Source organism: Ischnura elegans, chromosome 8 (assembly GCF_921293095.1).
Source record: "Ischnura elegans chromosome 8, ioIscEleg1.1, whole genome shotgun sequence".
NCBI classification, from domain to species: domain Eukaryota; kingdom Metazoa; phylum Arthropoda; class Insecta; order Odonata; family Coenagrionidae; genus Ischnura; species Ischnura elegans.
This window is the reverse complement of record NC_060253.1, coordinates 113,995,107-114,019,223: the sequence shown is the minus strand read 5'-3', so window position 1 is coordinate 114,019,223 and position 24,117 is coordinate 113,995,107. Positions and strand designations below refer to the sequence as shown.

The 24,117-nt window shown below is 40.4% G+C and overlaps 1 protein-coding gene across 3 annotated transcripts in view; it reads left to right on the top strand.

Moving 5' to 3' along the window:
• Positions 1-249: 249 nt before the first annotated feature.
• Positions 250-24,117, top strand: part of LOC124163310 (pyrroline-5-carboxylate reductase-like) — a 131,878-nt gene continuing 108,010 nt past the window's right edge. Inside the window, exon 1 of one of the 3 annotated variants that reach the window (XM_046540127.1) lies at positions 250-437. In XM_046540127.1, the coding sequence (XP_046396083.1) occupies positions 365-437 (73 nt within the window). In that variant the 5' untranslated portion in view covers positions 250-364. The remainder of the gene's footprint in view (positions 438-24,117) is intronic. The other 2 variants (XM_046540126.1, XM_046540125.1) reach the window with 2 other exon arrangements.

Genomic DNA, 24,117 nt, shown 5'->3' with positions numbered 1-24,117 from the left:
TTCGCCGGGTCAGCTATTTCAACATAAAACTCAATTTAATTAGAGCATTAATTTAATTAAGCATAAATGTCAACGTTACCACTTCAAAAAAGCAAGCGGGGTGCAATTTCAAAGTGACGTCCCCCTTGTTCGTGATCCGGACCACTGCGGTCGCGAGCGCGGTAGTTCTCGAGGCAGCCGGAGGGAGCTCTGTCAATCGCCTTCGATTCACGAGCACGCGGTAATTCTGCTTCGCCGTCGCATTGAACTCTACTTTGAACCCATCGTCCACTCATCGTGAGATAAGAAGATTTCCTTCCCCATAAACGGAGCACTGCCTTGCTCTCCAGACGCGCGTATCTCTCCTAGCTCACAACATTTCACCATGGCTCTTCGGATCGGCTTCCTGGGTGCGGGAAAGATGGCTCAAGCCATCGCCAAAGGGATTATATCCACAGGTAAGAGTGACGCGTTGGTCAGCGAACTCTTGATTGTGATCTTTTATCGCTATCCGCACGAGAGTGGCGGCATTTTACTCTTCGTGGCCGCGGCAATTCACCTGCCATTTCCGCTGTCAGCTTCTTTGGAGCGGACATGATGAAGAGTGTCAAAACTATCTTGGAGTATTTTAATGGTAAACTCGAATATATCGTTTCGTATTGGTTTCGATTCTGTTGACGTATCTGGTGTTTTTCTTAGTCTAGGTTTTACGATTTAAAAAAATAATTACTGTAAACACTGCCCTCAGTCAGAATGCTACAGATTTCGGCGCCTCAGTTTTCTTCCCGTAATTCAAAGCTATGTCATTGCTCGTGGTTTGATGCGTCTTTATTTCACCAGTTGTCGAATACCGTGGCCAATCACTCATCGGAAGGCACCGCTTCAACTGTAGGAATATAACAACAATAATAATAACACTGCTCCCTAATCTAACACTGCTGTCAACATTGCCTCCCCTCCATCCATACCTTCCGTCTCTTACAGGAGTTTCCTCTCCTCGCCCACCATGTCCAGCACTTTATCGTTCCTCTTTCTCTCCGTCCACTTCACCTTCTCTATTCTTCTCCACACAATACACGCTTCTAGTATCTTCTCGTCTTTCTTCCTATGTGCATTCCCACGTTTCCGCTCCATAAAGCGCTACACTCCACGTTAAGCTGTTGACTTGCCTTCTCTTTCAGTTCATACTTAACAATCCGTTCTCCAGCTCTTTCCTTTTCACGAACGCCTCCTTTACTTACGCTATTCTCTTCCCTTAGCGCACTTACTACTATATCCGTTTTCCTCGTAATGTGCTGCCCAAATAATTGAATTGCTCCGCCTGCCCAAGAGTTTTTCAACCTCGACTTTGCGGGTATATTTAGGAAAATTCTCGATTCTCGCGAATGATATTTATTTTCTCCCGTTCCATTGCTTTGGCAACCTTTGCTTTTCATTATTACCTACCGTTCCAGTTGGACGCGTTTCTTTTCCCTATCGCTTCATATTTTCGTGTTCATCCTCTCGACGGCTCAACAGCTCACCTTCGGCACCAAAGATAGCGGGTCATCCCGCTGAAACGTCTGTCAGTTATTGTGTCTCATTTGCATATGTTTCTGTGTTTTTCATAGTCAATTTTGTCCAAAGATAAAAAAACACTCACAAAACTAAATTTTCGGTGGTATACATCCACCTTTCTCAGAGTTAGGTAGGAGACTGTAGGTAAAGGATAGCTGAGGGAAGGGGAAATAGTAGTGAGGTGGGGGGGGGGGGGGGGAAAGAGTGTGCTGAGGCAATTAAGGGATTATCGGTTGATATTTAAGCCGGGAGGAAGAAATGCTTTAAATAGCCAGTACGTTAATTCAATGGAATTAAGTTTGAGTGGGTGGTCTGTGGGGGGGAAGGGAGGCTAAAACTGATTGTGACAATCATTGAATTGACGCCGATGAGTGGCCGCATGTTTCGCCACCGGGAAGGATGCAAAGTCAGAGGAAGTACATGATGCTCTGTGGTTATTGATTCTAAGGTTAAGGGGAGTTGATGATTTGCCTATATAAAAGGAGGGACAGTGCTTGCATTGAATAAGGTAAACTACATTTTTTGAAGTACAGGAGGCCGCAGGAGGTGGTGGTAGGTAGGAGACGAGATGACTGGGGATAGAAGGAGGGGTAAAAATTGGGCAGGTCTTGCATCTAGGACAGTGGCGCCGACTCCATGGGGCCTGAGGGGGCCCGAACCCCCCCAAAAATTCGTTACAGATGTGAAAAAAAAATGTGTCAGGCTAGTCAATTTTCCCCGGAGTGTCCAGATATCGAGATTCGAGTGGTCAGAGTTCTAATGTTGATCATATGACTCTTCTAAAATGCTTAAAAAACTTAAAATTCACTACTTATAAAATTTACCGAGGCAAGGTCCTCGGTTTGCCCCCCCCCCCAATGTTTTTTGTAAGTCGGCAACCCTGATCTAGGACGAAGGTATATTATATTGGGTGACCTATGTTTAAAGGGGTTTGTCGTGCGGAATAAATGGGAACGGTTTGATGGTCGTCGGAAGGTTATAGTAGACTAAAGATTGGCTGTCGACTTATTATTTTTTAGAATAGGGAAGAGGTCTTTAAGGATAGATTGCGGCAGTGGCGTAGCCAGGAATTTCGTTCGGGGGGGTCCAAAACCAAGGGGGAAATTTTTTGTAAGAATAGGGTACTAAGTAATGGGTTTTAAACTAATTTTAACACTTTTCACAATCGAAAAAACTTAATTTGTTAAAAACATACTTTGTAAATTCATGATTTTTCAATAATTTGTTTTCCTTTATCAAGAAAAATAATTGTGCTTTTATGTTTCGGGGGAGGGGGGGTCCGCACCCCCCCTGGCTACGCCACTGGATTGCAGAGATTGTATTCCAGGAGTTCCAGGAAAGTAAGTGGTGCAAAGGGAAGGGTCACGTGGTTTGTTTCTATTGCTAGATTCCGGGGGGTATCTGTGTTTGAGAATTTTTTTTATACAGGAGGGACTCTGGGTGGCCTCTCTGGAGGAGGGAACGGTGAAGGCTGCGAAGAAAATTACTCAGGGCATCACGATTATTAGAACTATGGTGGCCTCGAATGGAAAGGGAATAGGGAAGGGAGCGTTTAGTGTGGGAAGTATGACAACTGCTAAAGTATTGCTGCTTATTTGTGGGTTTAACATGGACGGAGGTGAGATATTTGTTATTGACAAGAGAGATATTGACATCGAGGAAGGTAATCTGGGAATTAGAAATGGTTGAGGTGAAGGAAAGATGAGGAATTGAGATGGATGAGAATGATGAGGAATTGAGAGTAGCAATAAATTGTTTAGGGAATCATTACCATGTGGCCATAGGAGAAATATGTCATCAATAAATCTGAGTCAAAGGAGGGGTTTTCCACGACATTCATCTACATCTACATAATACACCGCAAGCAGCTTAAAGGCGTGTGGCAGGGGGTGTGACACCAGCCGTTTACAGTTAAACAAATGAAGTGCTATAACGAAGTTGAGAATAGCGTTTTTTGAAGTCCTTTATGGTTCGGGGGAAAAACGAATTCCCATATCTATCCATTCGGCAAAACATCTCTCTTAATTTATCGCTTCTACCGGACCTGGAAATATATCTCTCTCTTTGTTTCAATTTCTACCTGTTATTATGATTGTATATTCGCCTGTGGCGACTAATGTGAATTTGAAACGTTTGTAATCTCAGTGGTCACTCCCCCGGATGCACTATCTGCATGTTCATTCAAAACAACTGCAGATACATGAGTGATTCTCATCCAGCCACTAACAATAGGGTAGTTTCCTTCATCAAAGAAAACGAAATGCATTGATTGCGATTCGTCACCCACCATCAGTGTATTCATAATGTACAAATTATTTGGATTTAGAAATACCGGTTTAGACGAATGGCTATGGTCAATTTTAACCTCATTTGAAAAAGGCCAGATTGGCGCCCATGCGATGCCACTCCACGTGACGTCACAGGGACCTAGATGCTACACGATTAGATAGGAGTTTTACATCGTCTGAGATTACCAATGCATGCATGAGGCACAGAGCTCAGGGAAACATCTCTTAATAATCACCCATTAAAACTACCTAAGTTCGGAAAGTTTCCTTCGTTTGATAGGGTATTAATAATCCTTATTTAAGCCGAGCGCTACCTGCTTGCAGCCTGCGTCGTATCAGCGCTCAAAGCCTCGCCCCAAGGTCACCTCACACGGCGACAGCTGGAAGCAGAACTACGTCACACGGATTTTTCCCAGCATTCCTACTTAGCAGTCGCATTTTCGCGCGCTTGAAAATTTTCATTCTTCGTTTAATCGCGAAAAGTAGATATCGTCATTCGAAAATCTAAGAGCGTGAAATGCGATCTGCAGGAGTTCGATTTAGGCAATAATAAAATAATAGGAAACCACCGTATTATTTTCACCCCCTCCCGGTGTGCCCCATTACCAGGGGGACTGCCCAAGGGGGAGTAGGCCCAATTCCATCCCAATGTAAGGCGGATTTCTGTTCTCGCCACTACGGTCGCATTTTAATCGGTTTTCAAAAACGTCCGCGGCGCGGTGACAAATATTTTGCAGTTCTGTTTTTGCGAATGCAAAGAATAGCATTTAACACTTTGAGTGCCGCCCGCTAATTTTAAAGCCCTACTGAAAAATCATCCAGCCATTTGCACTAAATTCGCTAATTATTTTTAAACATTAGCATCGAAAATATATTTATATCGATGTGTATTTCAATAAAAATGGACTTTTGTCTTCTTTATGAATGAGTTGAATAACATTTATTGCTAAATTTTAAATATATATTTTAACAATGATATCCTACGGTTTTTTTAAATGAAAAAGTTGCAACAAATGACGTAACGCCATAAAATGCATAATATTGTTCGTACGCAGGTTTCCGCGGTGATTACTTGAGTTCAGCATTCTTTCGGGCTGCATCCGCGTCCGTTGTCGAAGAACCACAACAGTTTCGCCAGCTCTCCTGCCAGCGTCCTTAGGTGAAGGATGAAGTGAAGCTTTTAGTCCTCTCTTATATAGGCAATTTTTGGCGCCAATTCGGTGGATTTCTTTCGACCAATCAGGGAACGTCCTCGTATTTGCGTCGAGTATACTTTTCCACGCGCTGTGCAAAGGATAGCCATCCTCCCTGTTAAAGTTCGCTGGTCTTTTGACTATCTCAATGGCCTCTCTTATTATTCTCGGGAAGTACTTGTCTTCTCTTCCAATTAAAAAAATACGAGGACGCTGGCAGGAGAGCTGGCGAAACTGTTGTGGTTCTTCGACAACGGACGCGGATGCAGCCCGAAAGAATGCTGAACTCTGCATAATATTGTTTTTATTACGCTCAATTTGAGCTATTTAAACAATGGAAATCGTAGAAAAGCATTGCCTCAAGAAAATTATTCAAAATCCCGGATGACAAAAAGGGTCACTGCACCCTCAACGTACGGTTCTTTCCTCCAAAGAATTTTCACACAAAGTAGGCTGAGATAAGGGTGCCGGTAGCTACACAGGACTTTTCGTCCTCAAGACATTAAAATAACTTTTTCCATCGAGCAGTTGATTTTTGAAATAAAAAAACCACTAACATAAGCAGAAAACTGGAAAAGTACCACGGGCGAAATAATACGGCTTCTCGAAAACAAAGTCAATGAAATAGAAAGACGTAATATTACGTCCATGGAATCTTCCGAAAGATTAGCAGGACGTAATATTACGTCCATGGCACGCAAAGTGTTAAAGAGTTATGGATTTGATAGATCACATCATCATGTTTATACTTTTCGGTAAACACCCATTAATTATACCTTATATCCCCGTGAAACTCGGGTCAACTTGTCCGTCAGCGACGCGAGTGGCGACTTTTGTAAACCCATGTAATTGCGCGGTGGTTGAGAGCACAACTCTGATTTTCCTCTTTTGTAATATTCGCGCCTTTCGACTGTTTGATTTTGCGGAATGGTCGACTCAACGATTGCTGGACGACATTCAACCGATACAAATGTACGAATGATACCGCCAGCCGTTTACTTTTTGATAAGAGAATCAATGATGCAGTCGCTGATAGAGAGGTTATCCCTCTTGACTGTCGAGAAAATGAATAATCTCATAGCGCGTCTGTCTGTCTTTGCGTGATGAACCCTCGGCGCTTTCGCTCAATTGCAGCGCTCCGCTACCGCGGACGACACACGACAACTTCTGGGAATAGCACCGAGCATGGTTTCCGATCGGCTGCTCGAATATTTTATGTTGAAATGAGCTGTGTAGCGGGTTTCGGACCATAGGAGACCCTTGTCTCTCAATTTACTCATAAATTTGGTTCGAGACTAGCGATTATTTCTTCACAGCCGTGGTTGGGCACAAAGAAAATAGCGGGTTTTTCGTACGAATCGTACATGTATCATTGTAGGTACAAATAACTAATGTCGTATATGCGGTAAGCTCAATAGTTTTTGGTTCCAGAATCATTCAAGTTTCGAAATGTATATACACAAAAATACGAATTTCAGTTTTTTTGGCGGTGGGGGGAAGTCGGGGTTTTCACACGTGTCGGTAAGAATGGATAGTGCGAAGAAACAGGAATTGTGTGAGCGGTAATAATAATTACCGATGTATTTAGGATTTTCTCTCTGAATATCGTGTGTCATTGATGTAGCTAAACCCTTAGAATGTACTCCACGTGGCTTGAAGGGATTGGTCTTCGTTCCGTCGTCGAATTTCTATTTTCCTGTCATCTACATCCACGAGGTACCTTATGTAAGCCACCAACAGGGTGTGTGGCACCGGCTGATTCTACACCAGGCACGTATAAGGAGAGGAAAAATTTCAAGGAAAATTCTCTCCGATGCTTAGGTGAACGGAAGAAGTAAGAAAGAAATTCTGTTGCGTGCTAATGTCGTTGCGTCGCTTTAAAATGCCACTCCTGCGTTATGTCGTTGCGTCACATGTAAAAACCTTTATTGAGTTGCTGATTGGCTGAAATGAAATTTTGTAGAGGAACGCTTAATGCAAACTAAAATAGGAGCTGATATTCGATCTGAAAGGGATTTTTCCGTTTGCTGGACCGCCATCATTAGGGAGTAGGATGTCTGCAGTTCAAAGTTTAATTCATCAATACCTTGGCGAATTTTTGAAATTTATGAAGAAGAAATTGCTCAGGGAACACCTTCAAAACATGGTATCTTGTGTATCGATCGTCTTGAGCGATAACTTTACTTCACTTGGCTGTGAAGTATTGGACTCATCATAGCTATGAGTCCATGGGAGTTTTTCCTTCGGAGAGTTTCCCGCGAAAGTGGATGATGGTTCTAAAGCGCAAGTCGAGGCAAGGCTGAGGGGGAGGGAATGCATTGTTGGATTCATTCCTTGATCTGAAGTTGTTCATGGATGTCAGGTGTCATAGGTTATCAGATCTCAGGGCATAGATAGCGATTTGTGAGACACGCATGGGAGGAGTGAGCGCAAGAAGCAGATGGACGGACATGACCTCGATTTGAGATGACGGCGACCGGGCGCAATCGGTGAAGGTCAAGGGACGCAGATGATAATGGAACGAGTGACTCACGGCGCGCGCAATTTTGAAAAGAACATGAAGAGCTTATTTTCGAAGATCTCATGGTGTGAGAAATAGTAGGGAATATTGTAGAGGAGTGTGGTAGGCGAGTCCCAGAGGACGCGAAGAGCTATAATAACGAGACGATGACGTTGAGTGCTTTCCACTCATGCGACTCACGCGTCGAATTGTGTCGACCCATGGAAACTGTTTATAACCGTTTATAACTATCCAATTCCTGCGCGTAATTGTTTGTTGACTTGTGTCACAATAGTCGGCGACACACAAAGAGTTTAAGTCGACTTATGTCGACGTGTGTCGATGAATGGAAAGCACCCTATATAGTTTATATGTTCGACGGGGATATGGTAAAGGAGGGAACTTTGTGGATTATCGGTTGTATATTGTGATAAAATGAAGATATCAACGTAATATATCGTATCTTCACTCTATAAAATAAACCAGCTACACAAAGACTGGCAAGTTTAAATAAAAAGGTTTTCTTGTAATACAAAAAATAATAAAATAAGTTACTCAAAAGTAAAAGTATAGCAAAAAATAATGCAATAAGTTAATAATAACAATAATGCGTACTCTTAGGCTCCATGGCATCTAAGAGAGGGCATTTCTGTGGGCTAAATGATGCACAAGAAATTACTCAATGGTCACAAATGAAAGGTCCGTTGCCTTCGTAAGCTTAGCAGGCTTCATGCCACCATTACTTGCAGTGTCCATACTGAATCCAGTAGTCATTAAAGGATTGCCCACATCCTGGGCATCATCGTCTTACTACTCATCCTTTTTTACCTTCTACCATCTTCCGATTTATAAACGTTCAATCCCTTTTTCTCTCTCCGTCCGTGGTCACAAAATCTGCAACAACCCCGAAGACCTTGAGAAGTTCCTTTCTAATCTACACACTTCTCTTCTCCGCCGCGGGTACCCCGATAAACTGTTAATCAACAAAATTAGAAAAAAACCTTACATGTCCAATAAACCCCGTGCCGAAAAGAATTGTCTTCTCACCACTTACTTTCCCGGTGCTCATGCCTTACAGGACATCCTGAAGGACTTGTACCCCATTCTCTCCAACCACAAATCCACCTCACAGATTTTCCCCTCTCTTCCACGGATCACGTAAAAGAGACCACCTAACCTCAGCACCATCTTCAAAGCCACCCGCCCCCTTCAAAAATTGAATTCAGTCCACACTACCCCACCCTCGCCGTGCAACCGTCCTAGATGTAAAACCTGTAAAATTTTCTCTCCACCCCCAGCCTCTTTCCTCTCCAAACTTAAATTCCTCCCGATATCTCCTTCCACCACCTGTACCTCCACCAACATCATATACCTCCTTCAATGCAACTTCTGCCCCGCTTTTTATATAGGCCAATGCACCACCCCCCTCAACCTTAGAATAAATAATCGCCGTGCCTCCTGCTGTCCGTCATCCCCATACGCATCTCTCCCGGTCCCCACACATTGTTAATCGCATGATTCCATCTTTAATCAATGTTTCAAAGTCTCAATCATTGCCTCCATGTTACCCACTGACTCGCCCCTCAATCTCCACACCCTCGAATTGGCGTGCATCTGGCATTTGCAAGCCAACAAGCACCCGGGTTTGAATGTATCTTGTTGAGTTAGCCCCGCCCCAATACACCTCTCCCCTCTTCCCCCCCCTTTTCCCTTTTCCAACACACTCCTTCCCTACTCATTTTCTCCTTGGCTGAATAAGTGTCTACAGCTACGAAAGTCTTCCAGTTGTATTTTTCGTGTGAGTGTTTTCTTTTTTTTGTGTCTATGTTTAGTGACTGTGATTTGAACCTTCATATTATGTGCTACGTTGCATCCCATTTCTACAAAGCATTGAATATATACATACATATATATATAAGAACAGAATGGAATACACAAAATAATTTGACATACCTCTTAAATTTGAACATATTTATTGATGTTTTGTTGCTAAGGTATTGCCACACCTGGGTTACCATTAATTTTGATGTATTAAATAAAAATAAATTTTACTGAGGTTATCAATGTCAGATTTTTTATTACAACAATTTTTTGTTTTTAAAATGTAAACCATTTCCTTGAAAAGTCTTTTTTTCAATATAACCTCATGATCTAAAATTTCGGCGTTCTCAAAATCAAAACTATGGCCATTGTTTATGCTATGGCTAGCAAGAGCACACAGAGTTATACCACCTTTTCCTGATGATTTGTGTTGTGAAATTCTATTTTTTAAATATTGTAATGTTTGTCCTATATAACAAGTGTTACAATAGGGTGGTTTCCTATAATTTTTTTATTGCCTAAATCGACTCCTGGAGTACGTATTTCACGCTTTTAGATTTTTAAATGACGATATCTATTTTTCGCGATTGAATGAAAAGTGAAAATTTTCAAGCGCGCGAAAACACGACGCGTAAGTATGAATGCCGGGAAATCTCTCCGTGAGACGTATTTCTTGTTCCCGCTGCCGCCCTGTGAGGTGACCTTGAGGCGAGGCTTAGCGCTGATACGACGCAGGCTGCTAGCGGGTAGCTGAGTACCCTGCTGGCTGGTAGCGCTTGGCTTAAATAAGGATTATTAATACCTTATCACACGAGGAAAACTTTCCGACCTTAGCCAGTTTTAATAAGTGATTATTAATACATGTTTCCCTGAGCTCTGCGCCTCATGCCTGCATTGGTAACCTCAGGAGGGCAAGTCTGTAACTCTGTTCTCTCCCGAAAATGGGAGAAAGGAGATTCGTGAAGCGCCTGCGCGAGAGTTGTCGCCCGCCCCAAGTCTCTAGGGCGCCCCGCCGGAGAAAGGAGACTATTTGTCGCCTGGGAGAGTACTAGTCTCCCGACCCAAGTCCGTAAGCCCCCTCAAGCGCCTTTGGCGCCCCAGACGGGCGCTTCAGTTACGTCTCCCTCAAGAGCCCGACGATATTCTAAGACCGTGGCCCGACGTATCTCTTTCTCCCATGGAGAAAGTGCGTATCTCGACAGTGTTTTGTTGTATTTTCTCAATATGGCGCGTTTTCTTTCAAACCATAGAATATTATTGCTCGTATGTGAGGTACATTTAAGAGAAGTGGGGCAATAAAGACTAGTGAGAAATTGTTGCGGGATATTAATAAACCGTTTGAGGCGAGGGAGGAAGATTTCCAGCCGCATTAGCGGAGAAGATTGTCCTATCCGTCCTTCGATGGTCCGATTCTCTTCCTGCTGAAAATCCATCACCGTCAATAGCAGACAAAAACACCGCAATCCTATGAAATAACAATTATCTGTAGCTCTGAATTCTTTTCGTGTAAGTAGCGGGGTTTAGAAAGCTAATGCTAATTCAGAGAGCGCAAGAAAAGCACTTTAAATAATGGAAAATAACTTCTAAACAGTTACCTAGTATGAAAAACAACAGATAGCTATAATGAAACACAAGACATGCCCTTATTGTTAAAAGAACTTATTCCACGACAATGTAATAGAGTTTCACCATTTCATTGGTTTCACGAATACGACTGCTCAGCAAAACCGTGTGCACACAACATATGAGATCGCGAATCGGTTCCGCTGTCAACACATACAGAAGCTATAAATGTACTTCAATAATAAATGAATATCCACAAACTAAGTACTAGCACACACCGTAAATATAAAGTGAGACATAGGCAAATAAAATATAAAAAAACTGGAAATCACTTCCACTCTTTTATTCATCACGAACAACTTACAATCACTAAGCTCGTTATGATAAAAACAACTATTAATTCACTGATTTAAAGCCAGAAATTAGCCCACGAAAGAGGCACAGGTGACTTTTCTCACTATTATTCGTTAATATACTAGAAAAAGAAACTTCACACACAGCTTTGATCTTGATAGCTTGATCGTGAAATGTCAATGTACCTATACGATGTTCAACGGAGGTGAACACGCCACTGACAATGTTTACATTGCTGTCAGACATTAATCGATATGGTAATAACACTGCTTACAATTCAATCACGATGGAGCACTGATAATTACAACTCTTAGCCGATATTTTTGTACATTGCAACCACTGGCACTGTGATTATCAGCAGAAGATTTACGGGAGTTGTCACATTGACATTAACACAATTTTGGCACAAAAGATGTTTGCACAAATCTGCAAGCAGCGAGCAAAAGCTGTTTTCACTTTAGAAATATACTCTTAATTTTCAACTTTGGTGAGGTTGTAATTGATACGAATTGAAGAATTTACTTGGTGACAAGCAATATTTATCGGCACTTGGATTTAGCCTTGCAGCCGCTTGCAAGCGAGGAATCACTGCGCGCGGTCAAAAAAGTAGTCCCGACTTTAGTAAGTCATAATAAGATTATTATGCATTCAATTTAGAAAATATTTGCATGGATGAGTTTGACATAAAATTAAAAACATTTTTAAATTGCTCACGGTTAATTGTTCGATGAATCAAGCTCCAATATCAGATTCGCCTTAGAAATTTTTCATACTACACATCGGAGCGAGTTTTCTCCCATCCGAACGGGAGAAACAGTTCTCTCTACCGAGTTACGGACTTGGTTCGGGAGACAATTTTGGGCGACAACTCTCTCTCCCAAACGAGGCGCCCCAAGTTACCGACTTGCCCTCCAGACGATGTATAACTCCTATCTTCTCCTATAGAAACTAGGTCCCTGTGACGTCACGTGGAGTGGCATCGCATGGGCGCCAATCTGGCCCTTTTCAAATGAGGATAAAAATGGACCATTGCCATTCGTCTAAACCGGTATTTCTAAAACGAAATAATTTATATATTATGAATACACTGATGGTGGGTAACGAATCGCAATCAATGCCTTTCGTTTTCTTTGATGAAGGAAACTAACCTATTGAGGCATGAAATTTCATATATTATATTACTTTTTAAATTTTTAGGGGTTTCAGATTTTATTTTTGTGTATAGGAGCTTGTTTAGAGTGTTATGATTTTTGTGTGCAATTTTATAATTTATTTTTTTGAATACCTTCGTAATTTGTTCAGATAATTTACCAATATAGATGATTCCACGGTATGGGGATCATGTTGTATTTTAAATGAGATGAATCTTTATTGTTTAGTGAATTTTGAGTATGTGAAAATATAGCGTTGTTTTTGTGAAGTATAGAATGTATAAGTTTTTTTGGAAAATGATTTTTCTTCAGAATATCCTCAATTATTTTAAGTTTTTTTCCGTGAAATATGTTATCGCTCAAATTCAGAGCTCTAAATTTTAGTGCAAGTGCTACATTTATTTTATGTTTAAGAGGGTGATGTGATTGGAAATTTAGAAATCTGTCCGATTTGTGTGGTTTCTTCCACCAATCTCTCTGAATCGATCCATCGTGATTTCTAATAGTTAGCATATATCAAGAAATGGTAGAGTATAATTTTTTTCATATTCTATTGTAAATTGCAATTTAGGGTGGAAACTATTAAAATAATTTAAAATGTCATTGGGAAGTGATAAATATAAATCATCCACAAACTTGTAAATGAAAGGAAATTTGACAGGTAATCTATTGATTATATTGTCTAAGAGATGGTTCATCGTCAGATCAGCTAAAATGGTCGCTACTGGGGAACCCAAGGGAACTCCATTTTTTATTTGATATTGACGGTCCTTTTATTGTAAATAGCCTTGATTGACAGTAATATCATACAATTCAAAGAATTCTTCCTAGTTTAATACTGTATGATCAGATATTAAAGGCCAATTTTCTATAATAATGTTGTTTAATAGGTCTAGTGGGATGTTTGTAAATAGAGATTTAACATCTGGAGAGCATGGTTTATGATTTAAGGGAATTGTTTGTTGTTTAATTTTATTATGAAAATGAAATGAATCTTTTCAGTTATATTTATCTGAGGATAGATTCTTAAGAATGCTTGCAAGGAATTTGGCACATTCATAAGTACTATTTATGAAACTCACCACCGGTCTTAGGGGTATGTTAGGTTTATGGTCTTTAAATAAACCATACAATTTTGGAGGAGTACCGTTGTTTTTTGTTAATTTACATTTTGTCTTAAAATCTATTTTCTTTTCTTTAAATTTTTTTTTAACCAGTGTATTTACTTTAGTTTGAAGTGAAGTTGTAAAGTTTTTATTTTTTGGAATCTCCGTATATATGTCATTATTATCGAGTAAATCATTAATTTTTTATCATATTCTCCTCTATACATTATTGCTGTGTTATTAGTTTTGTCAGTTTTAAGTACAATAATATTTGGGTTATTTAAAAAAAAACTTCGTTTTATGCAATAGATTGATCATATTAGACGATTTAAAGTTTACCTTTTCTTTTTGAATGAAGTTAGTTATTATATTTGTGCATTGTGCTCTGATTTTGTTTCTAATTGATGAATTATTCAATTAAAATATAATACTGTCTATATCTGCTAAAAGTTGTGTAAATGGAAAATCTTTACCTAATTGCATAGGGGAGTGCAAATTTTGGACCTAAGCTTAGAAAATTGGATATGTTACCTGGTATATTAATGTCAGTTAAGTTTTTAAGCCATACAGTATTATCTCTCTTTAAATGATTATAAATTAATTTTTTTAATTTATTAATATGTCTCCATTTTATTTGATTACATTTTTTTTTTCAAAAAATTGTTTTTGAAAAATAAGAAATGATTCAGATAAAAGTTAGGAATTATCAAAGATAGTGCCTCCTTTTTATAATCGAGTTCCTTCAAGATTTTTCTTAATTCCCAATTAAAAATTCGTATTTCCGTGAGTCTTTGCCTTGTCCTGCACGTGTGTAGTGACGTGTCTCAAGATTTCGTGCGAAGCATACGCCTCACAACGTCTTGCATCACAATGTTTTGCGGTTTACCCAATGCCCGGAACCTTGCGTTTCCGATGCCAGGCGGCAACTCGCGCCGTGCGTTCCTGGTATCATACCAATTGTTGGGCATAGCCCATGGTTGTGGTACATTGGCTGGTCCCACACAACTCCATGGTTTGCTTCTCTCTGTGATGGTCGCTCCTGGGCCGTCTGGCTTATAGAGCTGGAATCCACATAAGTATGCTGCACCGATGTCGGAGCTGGATGGTGCATAAGCTGCTTCCGCAGTGACTGTCGTGTCGCGCCAGTTCACATTTGCTGGTGTTACTGCTTCTGGTATCGTCTGCACGATTTGTACTTCGCCTCCAGATAAATTCATTGCTTGGATGTTCACACGTTCATTTCTGAATGTGCTGAAGTTGTCCATGATGTCCGACAACTGCCTGATGTATCCAAGATGGAATCGAGTGTTTGGCACGTACTCTGCAAACTGATCCTCACGAATGTTGAACCCTTGTAGCCTGGCGATGATTTCAGGCCGCGCGAGTCCCGGTCTTCTGGATCCGCAGAGGTTTTCGGTGAGAGCCGACCTTTCCGGGATTGCTATGCGATAATTTGGCTGGGTCTCGGCTGAACCGTGTGGTCGTAGAGCCATGAGAACGTCCCAGGCAATACCCAAGAATGGATACTCCTCACATAGGTTGTGATTCTCGTGGTCGATGGCTGCCGCGAGGTAGCCGCCATAGCCTTACGCATTAGCGGTTGGTAGCGCTGGAGCTTCCAATTCTGTCCGTTTCCCATCCTTGTCGCATACATCGTCAATCTGGCTTAGTAGCGTATCCATAGGCTGAGGGACATTGAAAGTGTCTTCCAACGTTGCTTCTCTTATGTCTTTTTCCGCCGATGTGAGATTTGTGCGTCCTTGCTTGCATTTGATGTCAATTAAGCGCAACTATTTTAAAGCCGTGAAGTAATAGCTCACTTCGTCCGTACTCAGCAATCGATCTAACTGCTTCTCGAACGGTTGGTACGCGCGATACACTTCATGAGCGAGGTCGGGCACTTTACTCAGATTGGCGGCGAAATTTTGTCTCGGATGGATGGGGAAGACGCTCACGTCCACACCAAAGATAGGATGCTCTCATTACATTGCGGTGTAGGTGTTTGTGGCGTGTTCACATTCGAAGGCGGTGGCAACTCAGCTGATTTTGGACCGGATGACTTTGGTCCTGGCTTGTTGGTGCTCTTCTGCCCTCGTGTGGATGTCTTTGCTCTGAACTTCTCGATAGAAAGGTTTTCCGGCTTCCCCTTGTAGTTGGAAGCGATGGATTTGATTTCCTCTGCTGTGTATTTCTTCTTATCCTCCATTTTCAAGAGTAAGGCTTAGATGTATTAGATCCAAACCGGTCGTACTCAAGGACGGTATTATTTTCCCTTACTAGGACCAGATCGTCAAACTAGGCAGGAGTTGCTAGCACTGTTACATACAATTGTTAAGTCGGTCAAAAGTACAAAGTAAGTTATTTATTTTGTTTTTACCAATTTAATGACTGTACTTCGTAGCAATATAAAATTTTAACTGTGAAATATATTCAAAATATTGAAGTCATATTTTAAAAATTGAATTCGAGCTAGTTGTAACCCCATCTCGAGTTGACACTTCACTACCGTGTTTTTAAACAAATCTCCAAGCAATTGTTGACATTCGGTAATGTCCGTGTTCATGTATACGAATCGAGCAGTTTGATTTCACCTACTCGGAATGTTTGCAAATTAGTTTCATCGGAAGGTGAGCTCATCAACAAAGTGTTCCCGAATATAATTGATCACCACAAAAAAACACAAATGGTTGATTGAGCGAGCAGTGTTGACGTCCTATAACGAAGATGTGGATGACTCAAACTAGGTAAATCAGGATCAAATAATTGGTATCCTGCAAGAATTCAAATCTTTTAACTGTGTAACAAAAGAAGACGAAGTCACCAACTACCTATCTGAATTTTTTAAGTCCTTGGACGTACCTGGCTTACCACGGCACTATTGACAGCTAAAGGTAGGCTCTGCGTTCATGAACTTTCGAAACCTAAACCAACCAAAACTATCCAACGGAACGCGTTTGGTGATTAAAAAAAGCTGATAATGAATGTGATTCACGCGACTACACTCAAAGGAAAATTCAAAGATAAGGAAGTTCTCATTCCGAAGATTCCATGATCCCAACTTATATGCCCTTTCGAGTTTAAACGAATTCCATTTCCAATTCGCGTTGCATTCGTGATGATGATTAACAGATCACAAGGTCAATATTTCAGTGTGTGTGCTCATATGCTCATGAAAAACCCATGATATCATGCGTAGTATGTTCAAGAGTTGATAAACCATCCGCTTAATCTCTTTCATCGCTTCGCTATATTTATTTCGATTCATCCGCTTCATCTTGCGCCCGATTAAAAAAAATTGTCGCATATCAGAAAGAGCTTCACTCAAGAGATTAAACCGAATGTGTAGGGTACACCGTGGTACGTTTACGCAGTGTACTTCTCCGAACCGAATTATAGCTAGCTCGCCACGAGCCATGACATGTTAATGCTTTTCCCTAAGGGCTAGGTACCCATTTTCACGAGATTTTGAGCGTCAGTCAAGTATCGGTCTAGCGCGGCGTAAACTTGCCCAAAGAACGGGTTTGACTTTATTAACTACTTTATAATACCAAAATGTTTTAAATTTCCTAAGTAAAAACATAGAAATAAGACAATTCATTGAAACAATCCGCGTATACATGCCTTGGCCTACGTCCACAGTGTCGTTTGAATACAGAAAATATCTTTCTAACAAGCCTACATTTGTATTTTTATTGAATTTTTTAATATGTATATTATTGCAATAAATTAAAAATTATTAAAATCAGTACAGCCGCTCTAGATCAATAAATGGTGTAACTAAACTGTTAAACTGTTAAATGATGATTATTAGGCGGTACGAAGCTCGCCGGGCCAGCTAGTTAGTTATATAGTATGAGTTAATGATCTTTGAAATTAGTCAATAAACGCGATGGTGGTTGGCGTAACTTGGTGAAACTCCTTCATGATGCACAAAGGTTAAGAAAAGACTTCGCTGTTTCACAAAATAAAATATATTTGCGACCGGTTTCGATACAATGTATCATCATCTGGCAATTACAAGTATCAGTACTTATAATTTATACCCTTGAAGGCGTTAGAGGGGCGGTGGAGTGGAGGTGGAGAAAGGGGGGGAATGGGGGAAGGGGTAAGGGAAGGGAAGGTAGGTTTGGGAAGTACGTCGCTGACTGCACGGGGTAGCCGAGGGTTGGTGTATGATGACGAAATACGGGGAGGGGTGTTATGGAGTGGTGAGTGGCATCCGTAATGGTTTCTCGGAAAAAACATTGAAAAGTGGTGAATGGTGAGAATAAAATTGCTCGTTAACTAATGTGATTTTGGGTGAGGTGTGGCCCACTAAAATTTCCAACTGCTCGAGTGCGTCAAGCCTTGGGCCGTTGTTTTCTTTACGTAGGATTACCGGTTCGAAATCGCTTGTGTGTTCGGAATCCAAGATGTGTTTGGCAAAGTGTGAGGTTTCTTTGTTGTTCATAAAACAAGAACGATGTTCCTTGGCCCGGATGTTGAAATTCCGTCCAGTTTTTCCTATGTAACAGGAATTGCATTCATTGCAACGGAGTTTATATACTCCGCTGTGTTCTCCGGCACTAATTTTGTCCTTGGCACTGCCCAACAGTTTGCCCAGTGTATTTCTACTGTAGAAGGCAGCCTTCACTTGATCGTTTGGAAGTAATTTTCCGGTTCTGTTGGATATACGACCGAGATAAGGGTTTCTACGCCATTTCGTGTCATCATCTTTCCCCCTATCTGTGTAAATAAGGTTGAGTGCGAGTCGTTTTTGTTTTTGGTGGTACAGTTCACGGTCTTAGAATATGAGAAGGTCTGGACACTTGAGGTTATCTCTTCCTCCATTCGGAACGACTCCTGGACACTCTCCGTCCAGGGGCCGTATTCTGTATTTCGTCGGTGCCGCACCGGTCGGTTTCCCTTTCAAGCCCACCGACTGGACATCAAACCGTACCGACAACGGATTCCGCACCGACGACGACACTTTCAGCGATTCTGTAAGGTCGTCGGTTTCAAACCAGTCGGTACGGTTCCCCTTCCTTCCCAAACAGGGAAAATCCGAATATATCCGAAGTTTCACGTGTCTCCACCAATGAAAGAAGGGTAAAAACAAGTGAAGACTCATTGGCACAGTTTGTTGTCGTCATTCTCAATCTTTTTATTTGCGGAAATTACGACTTATTGCTAGATTAAGATAAACGATATTGGATAAGTTGTTGACAATGCTTATATAATGTGTGGTAGTAATGCTGTACCTACAGAATCGAAGGAAACAATATTACAGCATCACAATAAAGTTTGTATGTGATGGAGATTGTTGTTGCTGGAATGAATTATTGAAACTATCCTTGAGATCGTAGTTTCTTTTTTTAAATATTGGTTCCGTATAATGCTATTTATTCATGATTTGGTAATATAGTTGTCATTAAGTAAGTTCCGTATAAATGTTATCAACGGAAGGTTATGCCATTGGCACCGTAGCAGACGAAAATAGCATACCATGGAACGTGAACGTAGGATTCAAATGCAAATGTAATATTAGAGGAACAAGTTAGGAAATTGTTATAAAAATATGGAGCTGGGTGCAATTAAAAGAAGTGTAATGACGAGGAAGTAAATAAATTGTGATTGGGTGAAATACATATGTATAAGTTGCGCATTCCAAGTGAGAGAAAATGATAATATTGCGGCAAACCTCATACTTATTAACAAATATCTTCTTTTATCGTCAAGGGAATCAATGGCTGATGATGAAATGAAATATAGTTGCCCGTTACAAATGAAAGAAACTGATACCGTTGTGGCAAACTTCATACTTAAATAAAAAGATCTTATTTCTATGCCGAGAGAAACGCCAAATTGATGATTGAGTGAAATAACAGTCGCCTATTCAGAGTGATATAAAGTGATAACATTGCGGCAAAACTCATATATAATCAAAAATATCTTTTTTATGTCAAAGGAGCAAAGAAATGATGATAGAGAGAAATAAAGCCTATTACAAGCGAGTGAAAGTGCGGTAACATAAATGAGAGAAAGTCATTATATGTTAGCAAACCTCATTTTTATTAACCATTATCTTATATTTCTGTCAAGGTAATTAATATAGATGATGACAGTGAATTATAGAGGCGTATTTGAAGGGGCAGAAAAAGATAACATTGGAGAAAACCTCATTATTTACTCGGTGATGAGGTAAAAACAAAATAAAACGTACAATGCGCACCGGGGAATTCATGAAACCCACTAGTCGGTGGCCGTACCGACACCTCTTTGCTGTCGGTACGGCTACCGACGATCTCCCGTCCTCTCGTCGGTGCCGCACCGACCGGGTTCGTACAGAATCGCACGACTTCTTACCGGGAGTCGGTGTGACGTCGCACCCGACGAATCGGTGCCGCACCGATCGGTTTGGAGTTACAGAATACGGCCCCAGGTCCAGGCATGGTCAATTAATGAAGCCGTTTCCCGTTGAGGCCGGTAGGGGCGCCACCTATCCTGAAGGGCAAGTTTCCTACGTATCTGTATACGATACTTCAGTAATTATGAACTAATTTATGGAAAAAATGAAGATATACACATCGAAAGTGTTCACTAGTTAACAATTTCATATGCACTTACCATCTTATAGCAAAACATGCCTTGAAAACGTTCTAATACGTGAGTATTAATAAAATGGAAGGCGTTGGATTTCAGCTTCGTCTGCTTCCATACCTTTGTATTACAATCAATTGCAGCCATAACGAAAGATTGTCAGCATTTAAAACCTTATTTAGTGAGGAAAGGTATTTTTAAGGAAATAATTATTTATAACTATCTTGTGGTAAACGTCAACATAAGTTGTCATAGAAGCAACGTACGCACCATTGCCTCTGAGCCCATCAGCATGTTTCCGCGGCCTTATAATATAGATGTTATTCCTTGCTTTCAAACATTATTTACAAATATAATATCAGAAACGCAAACGGCTTTTTACCAAGGCCGAAGTGAAATACTTCTTATTTAGTGACATATGTTAATGTTTTTACTCTCCTGAGTCTCGATCGAGTGATAAAATGAGGCAGTACACAGCAAACATAAAAAACAAGGTTCTATCCTAGGGACGTTTTGCGGGTATAGAATACGCATATTTAAGCGTTGAACAGGGCGAATAATTTCCGGAAGTAGTATTATTACCGTTAAAGACTATTATATAACGATGCTTGTCTACTCACCAAAGGAATGATTTGAGATTTAAGGAAGTAAAATACCATCTGAAAGATAAGAACGAAAGAGATTATGCAAATAATATCCGAATAAATTTCCACGAAAACAGTACAATGGATATAACCCGAGGGATTTGCGGATGTTTGATCTGTAGGTACTAGCAAATCTGAAATATTATCCCTCCCAAAAATAAGATAAGTATACGACAGAAGCCACAGACTATAATAAGCAGTAAATGTACTTTTCATGAGAGTTGCACCATCGATAACAGCTGCTTTAAAAGAAATCATTGAAAGAGGTATTAAGATGGAAAACGATTCACATTTTTCCAACGTATATAATGCACACACACATCAAATCTACATTTCCAGAATGATTACACTGTTGAAACTGAAATTATTTATACAATCAATGCAAAATAATCTCATTAAAAATAAATTTTAAGTACACATATTCCAACATTTATATTAAAATAGAATCAATTTACTAAGAGAGAATGATGAGAGCCGTCGTACATCTTGCATTTTCTCAGTGTTACTTCATTCCTCCACTGTGAATGACATTGACCACTAGAACAGCAGAACCTGTAATTTAAAATATGTATAAATTTTGGAGCTTTAGCACACCAAAAAAAGGAATCGTACAGTTATTTCATCGCTTCTCAGGATCCTTAGGGACTCTAAAAAGCGAAATCCCCGAAGTCTTGTGGCCATAACCAGTGGTGCAACGCGGTACCACACACGTCCACGGAATTTTCCTTTTTTCGGTAAATCTACAATATATATCCACGAAATATTAATGTAGAACAATAAGGAAATAATGCAGAAAACTTACATACGAAAATAAATTAAAACTAAATCTTAATTAATGACAAAAATCACCATTTCCACTCACCTGTAGCACGCACTCAACGATAAGGAAATGGACTTACCCGCTAATGCTTGCCCTCCAGAATACGTGGCGCCGCCCCGGCAAACGTGCGGCAGGTTGAGGAAACGACTTCAATAAAAGACCATGGGTTCCCAATGGAGTGGGATAGGGAGTGTCATAGGGCTGGTACAGTTTGTCAATGAGAACTTCGGAGTACCCATTATTGGATGCAATTAGTTTGATTGTGTTTAGCTCCTTCATACTGTTGTAATTCGATAATGGAATCATACATAGTCTGTGAAGCATACAATGTATTGCTGATAGTTTGTGAGAGAAGTGGTGCCGTGAATTGCGGTGTATTATTTGGTCAGTGTAACAATTTTTTCTGAAAATCGAGAATTCACATTTTTGGTTTGCATTTTGAATGGTTAAATCTAAGTAATTCAACCTTCCTTCACATTCAAATTCACTTGTGATTTTGATGTTTTTGCCCAAAGAATTTAAAAATGACACGAAGTTGTCAAGCTGTCTTAGTGAGCCGGTCCACACACAGAAAATGTCGTCGACGTATCGATACCACCGAAAAACATTTTTCACAAGGGTGCTATTAGAATTGAAAACACACTCTTCGTAGTTCATATATATGTCAGCAAGGAGTGGAGACAGCGGGGATCCCATGGCGAGGCCGTCAGGTTTTTCATATATCGTATTGTTGAATTGGAAATAGTTTTGGTTAACACACACTTTCAGTAGGTGGCACAACTCGGCAATTACAAGGGGTGGTGATTTGGCTTTCACTAGAGCAATTTCGGCTAGATGTAAGGCTGCAGATTTGGGAACGCTAGTGAACAGATTCACAACATCAAAAGACACTAGGAGACATTTAGGGGGGATTATTTCATTTGAGAGAGCCCTCGCGAGCTCCACTGAATTTTTAACGCCATATTTGGGAATGAATTTTGAGAACTGGTGGAAAATGGAGTTTAATTTGCGTGCCAACAGATGGTTAGGGCTACACACACTAGAAACAATGGGTCTCAAAGGCGCTCCAGGCTTATGCATTTTGGGGAGACCGAAGAATCTGGGCGCCATGGGATTCATTTGGATGAGGCGTTGTTTTTCCCTGGGATACAGCACGGTGGTGCATTCTGCTATTGCCTTCTTGCATTCTCTTTGGTGATCCGTGGTTGGGTCTCTGGATAACTTTAATATCTTATTGGAACTGATGAATTCTTCACATTTTAAGACGTATGCGGATCGGTCCATGATGATGACTGCATTTCCCTTGTCAGCTTTTGTGAGAATAAGATTGTTGGCTGAGAGGGCCCTCTTAATGGATAGGTTTGGTTAACACACACTTTCAGTAGGTGGCACAACTCGGCAATTACAAGGGGTGGTGATTTGGCTTTCACTGGAGCAATAGAGTGATTGCATGGGTGAGGAATAAGCATGAAACCCTTTCCATTTAGTGCATACATGTTTGAAGTTCACATATGTTCAATGAAAATTCCATGTGTTATGTTATTAATTTATTATTTAAGTTTTAATAACCTTTGTTTTAGCATCGAAATTCAGGAGGGTAAAACGACCTGTAATTGGCTATTCGTTACGTGACGTCATCTCCCATATTATAGTTGCAAGCGGACGGGAGCATTGATGAATAACTTATATTTCACGTATTTTACGTGACATTTCTTCATTTTTCTGCAAGTAAATTTGCAAAATGGAACCTGGTTTCGTTAAGGCTTGTTCAAATAACCTCCCAGACGTAGACCCCTTCGTGATCGGTGTATACCTAGGGCCTATCATCGTTTTTAAGGTCTGTAACTTCGTTTTCTCCCGAGTTGGGAGAACATAGACTCGTGAAGCGTTTCATCCAACACTTAAGTCTCTAACTCGATTGCATATAGACGATGAAGTAAAGGGTGAAATGAGTTGCGAATGTAACATCTTCGAGGAAATTATTTCTTCCATGCTGCTTTAACCAACCGTATACATTTCGATCAAAGGTATCTGACTATTGCGAAGGGGATATGTTTCATATTTGAACTAGTTGTGCTTTACGGATACATCGAACGCGTATTAATTTTCATTCGTTTGTTCGCTTCTAAGTTCTGTTTGATTTTATTACGTATTGAACCTATTGCCAATTCATTGTGAGCTTTCGCCAGTATGTACATTTCACGCATTTCGTTGCGCTGTTGTTCGTTTTTGTTTTGGTCATATTTTGGTTACGGTAGGAGTGAAAGTGAACTTCGAAGTTTTTTGATGTTACAATAACTGGTTTAGCAATTTGTTTCAGCCTATTCATTTAATTGTCTTCGCAATGTTAGCGTGAAATAACGTAAACTGATTCTAAGTCGTTAGTGATGTGTGAGATGTGAAGAATCCTTACGAATTTCAAGGAGTGCAAATTCTTTTAGTGTGGTGTGCAGAGTGATTGGAAAACCGATAATTATGCTTTATTAAGTCCATATGACACTTGCCAATTTATTGGCCAATATATCGGCGCGCAATATTGGTTAAAATATTGGGCTTTAGGCA